General features: G+C 50.0%; 1 protein-coding gene across 2 annotated transcripts in view; it reads right to left on the minus strand.

The window, feature by feature from the left end:
• Nucleotides 1-9,720, minus strand: part of LOC144508208 (nectin-1-like) — a 32,714-nt gene extending 22,994 nt beyond the window's left edge. The window contains exon 1 of one of the 2 annotated variants that reach the window (XM_078236024.1): nt 9,572-9,720. In XM_078236024.1, the coding sequence (XP_078092150.1) occupies nt 9,572-9,620 (49 nt within the window). In that variant the 5' untranslated portion in view covers nt 9,621-9,720. The remainder of the gene's footprint in view (nt 1-9,571) is intronic. The other variant, XM_078236023.1, reaches the window with a different exon arrangement.
• Between the last annotated feature and the right edge of the window lie 571 nt (nt 9,721-10,291).

Genomic DNA, 10,291 nt, shown 5'->3' on the forward strand with positions numbered 1-10,291 from the left:
ACACACAGCATTGGAAGGGGATAAAAGAGAGGGTGGGTGTCAGTCCAACAACTTCAAACAGTGGCTGAGTTTGGAATGTCCCAGAGGAGGTAACAAGTAAGCGGTAAGCTCACTGTTTGGTGAGGAATTGTTATAAGGGACTGTGGTTAAGTCGCTAAAGCTCAAAGAAGCGTGTTATTTATTGGGAATAAAGTAATTCATTATCTGTATCTAGAAATGGCATTACGTTTACAATTCAAGACATGTCAGAAGAGGACAGCCCAGCGGAATGAGTGGCTTGTCACATGTGGGGAGTCCTGAAACGCTGCCAGTCTCCCAGATGAGACAAAGTAAATTTTATTTATTAGCCACAAGTAGGCTTACATTAACACTGCAATGAAGTTACTGTGAAAATCCCCTACTCACCACACTCCAGCGCCTGTTCGGGTAAACTGAGGGAGAATTTAGCACAGCCCATGCACCTAACCAGCACGTCTTTCGCACTGTGGGAGGAAACCGGAGGTCCCAAGGAAACCCACGCAGACACGGGGAGAATGTGTAGACTCCGCACAGACAGTGACCCAAGCCGGGAATTGAACTGGGGTCCCTGGCACTGTGAGGGAGCAGTGCTAACCACTGTGCCACCGTGCTGCCCATGTGTAGGAAGTTACTCTCAGCTGCAGGAGCTCGAGCTCCAGGGTTCGGATGTTGAACAGTGCCTGGAGACACTGTGGAATGAGGCTGAGTGTTACGTGCAGAGTTTTGTTGGGGCTGGAGGAGGCTACACAGAAAGAGAGGCTTGTAGGGGCTGGAGGAGGTTACAGAGATAGGGAGGGGTGTAGGGGCTGGAGGAGGTTACAGAGATAGGGAGGGGTGTAGGGGCTGGAGGAGGTTACAGAGATAGGGAGGGGTGTAGGGGCTGGAGGAGGTTACAGAGATAGGGAGGGGTGTAGGGGCTGGAGGAGGTTACAGAGATAGGGAGGGGTGTAGGGGCTGGAGGAGGTTACAGAGATAGGGAGGGGTGTAGGGGCTGGAGGAGGTTACAGAGATAGGGAGGGTTGTGGGAGCTGGAGGAGGTTACAGAGATAGGGAGGGGTGTAGGGGCTGGAGGAGGTTACAGAGATAGGGAGGGTTGTGGGAGCTGGAGGAGGTTACAGAGATAGGGAGGGGTGTAGGGGCTGGAGGAGGTTACAGAGATAGGGAGCGTTGTAGGGGCTGGAGGAGGTTACAGAGATAGGGAGCGTTGTAGGGGCTGGAGGAGGTTACAGCGGTAGGGAGAATTGTAGGGATTGGAGGAGGTTAAATACATTGAGAGGGTTGTAGGGGCTGGAAAATGTTACAAAGATAGGGAGGAGTGTAGAGGCTGGAGCGGTTACATAGATAGGGAGGCTGGTAGGGGCAGGAGGATGTTACAGACATAGGGTGTGTTGTTGCGGCTGGAGGAGACTACAGAGATAGGGAGGGTGGTAGGGGCTGGAGGAGCTTGCAGAGATAGGGAGTGTTGTAGGGGTTGGAGGTTACAGATATAGGGAGTGTTGTAGGGGCTGGAGGAGGTTACAGAGATAGGGAAGGTTGTAGGGGCTGGAGGAGGTTGCAGAGATAGGGAGGGTTGAAGGGCTGGAGGACGTTGCAGAGATTGGGACGATTTTCAGGGCTCGGGGAGATTACAGAGATAGGGAGGTTTGTAGGGGCTGAAGGAGTTTACAGACATAAGGAGGGCAGTAGGGGCTGGAGGTGTTTACAGAGATAGGGAGGGTTGAAGGGGCTGAAGGAGTTTACAGACATAAGGAGGGTAGTAGGGGCTGGAGGTGTTTACAGAGATAGGGAGGGTTGAAGGGGCTGGCGGAGTTTACAGAAATAGGAGGGGTTGTAGGGGCTGGAGAAGGTTAGAGATAGGGAGGTTTGGAGTGGCTTCTCTGTAACCTCCTCCAGCCTCTATGGCCCTCCCTCTCTCTCTAAACTCCTCCAGCCACTACAATACCCTAACTTCCTCCAGCCCCTACAACCTTCCCCATCTCTGTAAAGTCCTCCAAACTCTGCAGCCCTCCCAATCTCTGTAACCTCCCCAGAGCTAGGGAGGATTGGAGGAAGCTACTGGAAGGGGTGTAGGTGCTGGGAAAGGTTACAGAGATAGAGAGGTACATAGGAAATTGCACAGATAGGGATGGTTGTACATGCTGGAGGATTTTACAAAGATATAGGGGCCGGGGGAGGTTACAGAGATAGGAAGGATTGTAGGTGCTCGTGGAGGTTAGAGATAGGGAGTGTTGGGGGGCTGGGGGAGGTTATAGAGATAGGGATGTTTGTTAGGGCTAGAGGAGATTACAGAGATTGGGAGTATTGCAGGGTCTGCTGGGGTTTGCAGAGATATGGAGGGTTGTAGAGACTGGAGGAGGTTACAGATGTTGTGGGAAAAATGCCACTTGTGAGTCAGGCTTGAAGGTTTCAACAATAGAGTTTTATTGAACGAAGCTTCGTGGAGAAAAGACACTGGCACTCCGCAGTGCTTTTGGACAGCTACCTTCTCTCAATGAGACAATAGGTGCGGTCCATCTTTATACCCTTTACACAATAGATGGACCAGACATCTGGCCATTATCACATCGTTGTAATCAAGTCAGTGATCGATCGTTAAACACATCGTTATAGGCAAATACAGACAGATACAGACATAAGCATGTTAACATCGAATTGTTCGATGAATGGATACATTTCCTACGTCAGTGACTATCAATGACTTTAGTTTCGGTCTATTCATACAGTAAACAAAGAGAACAAACAAAGAACAATACAGCACAGGAACTGGCCCTTCGGCCCTCCAAGCCCGTGCCGCTCCCTGGTCCAACTAGACCATTCTTTTGTATCCCTCCATTCCCACTCCGTTCATATGACTATCTAGATAAGTCTTAAACGTTCCCAGTGTGTCCGCCTCCACCACCTTGCCTGGCAGCGCATTCCAGGCCCCCACCACCCTCTGTGTAAAATATGTCCTTCTGACATCTGTGTTCAACCTCCCCCCCTTCACCTTGAACCTATGAGCCCTTGTGAACGTCACCACCGTCCTGGGGAAAAGCTTCCCACCGTTCACCCTATCTATGCCTTTCATAATTTTATGCACCTCTATTAAGTCTCCCCTCATCCTCCGTCTTTCCAGGGAGAACAACCCCAGTTTACCCAATCTCTCCTCAGAACTAAGCCCCTCCATACCAGGCAACATCCTGGTAAACCTCCTCTGTACTCTCTCCAAAGCCTCCAGTTTACAGGAATTGGTTTCCTTGCAGTTACGTATTCCCGATCCCACCTGTAGTTAATCTCATTATCTATCCCTATTGTCCTTATCTTTAAGCCCTGGCTGGCTTCCTGTAAGATTTGATTCCTGCATGTTTAACTTTGGATAGCTGTCTGTCCTTTATGTTTTAATCTCAGGTGGCTGTTTGTACTGAAAGTCAGTGTCTGTTTAATGTCTCTTTCCTCGGTGACTGTTTGTGTGCCAGGCAACCATCTTATGTGTACCCATCTGTATATTTTTCCTCCTTCACAGATATAGTGGTTTTAGGGTCTGGACGTGGTTACAAAGATTGGGTGTGTTGTAGGTGCTGGAGGAGGTTAAATAAATAGGGAGGGGTTAGAGGGGCTGGAGGAAGGTTACAGATATAGGGAGGTTGGTCGGGGTTGGAGGAGGTTACAGATCTAGGAAGGGTTGTCGGGACTGGAGGAGATTACAGAGATAAGGAGCATTGTGGGGGCTGGAGCAAGTTACAGAGATAGGGAGGCAGGTAGTGGCTGGAGGACGTTACAGAATTCGTGAGGGTTGTCGGGGCTGGTGGAAATTACAGAGATCGCAAGGGATTTAGGGACGAGCAGAGGTTGCAGAGATAGGGATGCTTGTAAAGGCTGGAGGAGGTTACAGAGCTCGGGAGGGTTGTAGGAGCTGGAAGTGGTTACAGAGACAGGGAGGGTTGGAGGACGCTACAGAGATGGGGAGGTTTATTGGGGCTCGAAAAGGTTACAGAGTTAGGGAGGTAAGTAGGGGTTGGACGAGATTGCACAGGTAGGAGTGGTTGGATGTGCTGGAGGATGTTTCAAAAATGGGAACAGTTGTAGGGGCTGGGGAGGTTACAGAGATAGGAAGGGTTGTAAGGGTTGGAGGAGGTTAGGGCGAGAGGGAGGGCTGTTGGAAAAATGGAAAATTTGGCACTCAGCCAAATCTCTGTCCACATCAGCGGGTCTGGAGAATCCCAGCCGCAGGCGAGGCCGTAGAATACTGTGACGAGATACCGGCGTTGGAGAATAATTTCTCCCAGAGATTCCTGCACAGGTTTCTTTGAATCGAACACAAGTGCAGCCACACTGAGACAAGGCTCTGCTGGTAAAGTGGGCAACATTCTCTCAGTCTCTGGGGTACATTTCCAATACCTCCTCCTGCAGCAGAGAGCAGCCGCGGCATATACAACTGATGGGGCATCGCTTCATTATCCAGCACACGTAGAATCTTAGAATCCCCACTGTGCAGAAGGAGGCCATTCGGCCCATCAAGTCTGCACCGACCACAATCCCACCCAGGCCCTATTCCCGTAACCCCACATATTTACCCTGCCAATCCCCCTGACATTAGGATCAATTTAGCATGGCCAATCAACCTAACCTGCACATCTTTGGAGTGTGGGAGGAAACTGGAGCACCCGAAGGAAACCCACCCAGACACGGGGAGAACTCCGCACAGATAGTCACCCGAGGTCGGAATTGAACCCAAGTACCTGGCACTGTGAGGCAGCAGTGCTAAGCACTGTGCCACCCTGCCACCCCAATGGGGCAAAGAATGGAATTTCGGGGGGAAAACTGTAGGGATGTGGGAAAGCAGCAAGTGCCCGGAAAATAGAGTTCTGCTATTCCTATTTTGCCAAAGTGACGAGACTTCAAACACTCTCCCCTGACCGAGGACGTGAAAGGGGCCAAATATTTCTGCAGTCAACTACTGCCCCCTTGACTCTTCCAGGATAACTCGAGGAACAGTCACATCACAATGTTAAAGCTATTGGCAAAAGAAGCAAATGTGATGTGAGTCATTATTTTTTTCACACAGCAAGCGGCTGGATTCTGGAATGTTCTGCCTCGAAGTGTGGTGGAGGGAGGTTCAATCGAAGCATTTGAGAGAGTATTAGGTGATTATTTGAATAGAAGCAACGTGCAGGGATTTGGGGAAAGGCAGGGGGATGGCACTAAGTCACGATGCTCATTTGGTGAGCTGCTGCAGGATGATGGGCCGAATGGCCTCCTTCTGCACCGTAACAATTCTGCGATTAAGGGCATATGAACTTCATTTGAAATTTATTTTTGCCACTGCAACTGCGGGTCAGAATTTTCACACAATAGCACAATTTTCCACAACACTCAAGACTAGACACCATCCAGGACAAAGCAACCCCGCTTGATTGGCACCCCATCCACAAACATTCACTCCCTCCACCACCGACACACAGTGGCAGCCATGTGTACCGTCTACAAGATGCACTGCAGGGACTCACCAAGGCTCCTTAGGCAGCACCTTCCAAACCCACAACCACTACCATCTAGAACGTGGTGGACCCAGTGAATAATGAAATCTCCAAGATTCATGTCATTAAAGGGTTTAAGTTTTGTGCTCAAAGATCGGTAAATGAACGTCAAGCAAACACAAGAGACCAAATGGACTGTTACTGTCATATTTGTTAATCTTCATTTTATGTAGACTCTCACACACCCACACTCTCTGACACACACACTCAGAGACATACTCACACACACACACACTCACACACATGCTCACAAATACTCACACACACACGCTCACACAAACTCATGCAAACACACACATGCACTCACACACCCTCACAAACTTACACATACACTCACACATACATATACATACACACACACACTCGCACACTCAAATACACACACACTCACACACTCACACTCACACACACTCACACATACAATCACACACACATGCACATGCTCACACACACTCACTCACACACATTCACTCACACACACACACTCACACACTCGCACTCACACTCACACGCACTCAAACACACACACACACACACACACACTCACACATACACACAGTCACATACACACACACTCATACACACACACACACCCACGCTCACATACTCACACATACACACTCACGCACACTCACATTCTCACACACACCCACATTCACACACACACTCACACTCTCACACACGCGCACACACACAAACACTCACACTCACACACACTCATACACACACACACTCACACACACACTCACACACACACACACACTCACACATACACACACTCTCACACACACTCACACAGACACACTCACACACCCTCACTCACACACACACACATACTCACACACACACTCACACACACCCTCACACACACACTCACACACACTCACACTCACACTCTCACACATACACACACACACTCACACACATACTCACACACACACACTCACTCACACACACACGCACACACACACTCACACACACCCTCACACACACACTCACACACACTCACACACACACTCACACACATACTCACACACATACTCACACACACACACTCACACACACACACTCACTCACACACACACACACACACACACTCACACATACACACACACACTCACACACACACTCACACACACACACACACTCACACATACACACACTCTCACACACACTCACAGACACACTCACACACCCTCACTCACACACACACACATACTCACACACACACTCACACACACTCACACAGACACACACACCCTTGCTCACACACTCACATGCATCCACACTCGCACACATGCACACACACACACTCACACGCATCCACACTCGCACACATGCACACTCACATACACACACTCACTCACATACACACATACTCACACACGCACACACTCACACAGCACTCACACACACACCCTCACTCATACACACACACCCACACTCGCACACTCGCACACACACACTCGCACACACACCCTCACACATACACAAACACCACACATCCACACTCACACACACCCACACACACAATCACACACACACTCATACACACACACACTCACACACCCACTCAGACAACCACTCAGATATATACACACTCACTCGCACTCACTCGCACACTCACACACATGCACACACACACACACACCCACACTCACACACACACACACTCACACATTCACACACTCACACACATTCATACACTCACACACACATTCACACACACACTCTCACACACACTAACATACTTGCACACTCACACACTCTCACACACACACACATACACACACACACACTCACACACTCAAATACACACACGCAGACACACACATGCCCACAAATACACATCCATACCCACACCCCCTCCACATGCACACACACACACACTCACACACACACATGCTCACAAATAGTCACACACACATGCACCCACACCCACATACACACTCACACACACACGCACACACACAGATACACACACACGCTCACACACACTCACACACACTCACACGCACTCAGGCACACTCACACACACACACTGGGCCCTATTTGACCATTTTGATTCTGAGTGCTGGGTGGACTTGGAACTGGGAATGTTTCAGATCCGTCTTTTAGGCCCATTCTCAGGCGTCCCCATACGCACCCTGCCTGCAAAAATAGCAGCGATTCTGTACCGTGCTGCAGAAGCCGGTGGGTGGGGTTTATCGCGCCCGAAATGCTGCAGCTCCGATCAGAGCCTTCAACTGCACATGCACAGTAAAAACAATAGAAAAACAGTCTCCTGCCACATCTCTCCCGGGCCGGATAATGCCTCCCCCTGACCCCCACAGACATTGTTCCGCCCCCACAACATAACTGTCCCCATTATACCCCCACTCCCCTGTGGCCCAGGCCGATCGTGGCCCCCTGCCCCCATTCCCTCCCACTGATCGCAACTGAATGGCAGCGGACCCACCCTGCCCCTGTCCCCCCCTCCGTCCACCACCAGAGAGCCAAATGACTCACTTCCCTCTGCCCCCCCGACCAGAGAGCCTTCTGCCCCGCCTCCCTCCCCCCCACCAGAGAGCCTCATGACCCGCCTCCCTCCCCCGACCAGAGAGCCTCATGACCCACCTCCCCCCCCCAACCAGAGAGCCTCATGACCCGCCTCCCTCCCCCGACCAGAGAGCTTTCTGACCCCCCTCCCTCACCCCCACCAGAGAGCTTTATGACCCGCCTCTGTCCCCCCCACCACAGAGCCATTTGGCCCGCCTCCCTCTCCCCCCGACCACCAGAGAGCCTTCTGACCCACCTCGGGCGCAGTCCTGACGGTGGCCATTTTCAGCCATTGGTAAAGGGGGATCGGGCGTGGAGGCGGGCGTGGATTGCGCTATTCACCTCACGCCCGCCTTTACAAGGTTTCCGCGCCCGAAAACAGGCGCAACTTGATGATAAAATCGGGCCACTCTTTCTCATGTACACCCACATAATAAAGCACACAAACACACAGACACACACACTCACGGACACTCACAGACACAATATATATGTATATACATATCTAATTATGCATACATAAATATTATCAATAGTGATGTTCAGTGACAATTGCACAATATTCAGCACCATTCGTCACTGCTCAGGGATTGAAACACTCTGTACCTGCATGCAGTAAGACCTGAACAACATTCATATTTTGGCCGACAAGAGAAAAGTAAGATTAGCATCACACAAGATCCAGACACTGGACATCCCCACCAAGAGAGATTCTAACTATTTCCCCTTGAAATTCAATCCAACCGTATTGCTGGATCCTGAACTGTTGACATCCTGGGAGTTGTTGTTGACCAGAAACTGAACTTAATCAGTCATTAAAATACATGGGCTACAAGAGGGGGTTAAAGGCTGGTAATTCTGGGTGACAAACTCACCTCCTGACTCTTCCGAACCTGCCCTCTATCTACAAAGCACCAGTGAAATTCTGTCCACTTGCCTGAATGAGTGCGGCTCCAACAACACACAAGAAGCTCGACACCAGCCAGGACAAAACAGCTCGCTTGATAGGCATCCCATCCACAAACATTCACTCCCTCCACCACCGATGCTCAGTGGCAGCCGTGTGTACTATCTACAAGATGCGCTGCAGCAACTCACTGATGCTCCTTAGGCAGCACCTTGCAAACCTACGACTGCGACCATCTAGAAGGACAAGGGCAGCAGATTCTTGTGAACGCCACCACCTGGAGGTTCCCCTCCGAGTCACTCACCATCCTAACTTGGAAATATATCGGTCGTTCCTTCACTGTGGCTGACTCAAAATCCGGGAACTCCCTCCCTAACAGCGCTGTGGGTGTACCTACACCTCAGGGACTGCAGCGGTTCAAGAACAATTACAGATGGGAAATAAACGCTGATCTCGCCAGCCAACGTGACATGAAGGAACTAAAATGAAAAGTTTCCGATGTTTTCAAGCAGAATTTAATGAGCAGAAACACTGACTTTCAAAAAAAAAAACCACCCCAAATACCAAGTTGTTTGCCACGCTGGAAACTCACCACAGAGGAGTGCGAGAATTGTAACTGAATTCCAAACCATTGATGCCATTTTGCGATGGGACCATCCGCCTGTGTTTCTGCAAGAAATAGAAACAAGAGACCTTTCGGGGAGAATGAGACCTCACAAAGTTATTCCAACAAACCTCATCAGCCAACTGCTTTCTTCCCCATTGCTGTTTGGTCAGAATGTTCAAATACTGATGCACCACGATAAGCGTTTCCTCTTTATTCACACATCCTGCAGCTTAATTTCTGCTGACAACCCAACTTCACAGGAGGGTTGTCACCGAGGCACTGACAGTAAGAGACAGGCTTGCAATTTTCTCCTCTTGCTTTGTGTTGTGACTGGTACACAACTACAACATGTTAGACAATAAAACTAACCAGAGTGACAGAAACAGAAAATGCTGGAACATCGATCACTGTATCGGTGCTGCTTCATGCTCTCGTCTGGACCCGGAAAAAATTATCAATTTCCATCCCTCTCTCATCTTCACAGGGTCCATCTGTGACGCTTCCTTTCCCTTCCTTGACCTCTCTGTCTCCATTTCTGATGATAGACTGTCCACCATTATCCATTGCAAGCACTCCGGCTCGCCAGTTACTATGACTACAGCTCTTCACACCTCATGCTTGTAAGGCTCCATCCCATTCTCTCAGTTCCTCAGCTCTGCCGCATCTGTTCCAATGATGCCACTTTCCAAAATGGCGCAGTTGATA

This window comes from Mustelus asterias, chromosome 20, assembly GCF_964213995.1.
Source record: "Mustelus asterias chromosome 20, sMusAst1.hap1.1, whole genome shotgun sequence".
NCBI classification, from domain to species: domain Eukaryota; kingdom Metazoa; phylum Chordata; class Chondrichthyes; order Carcharhiniformes; family Triakidae; genus Mustelus; species Mustelus asterias.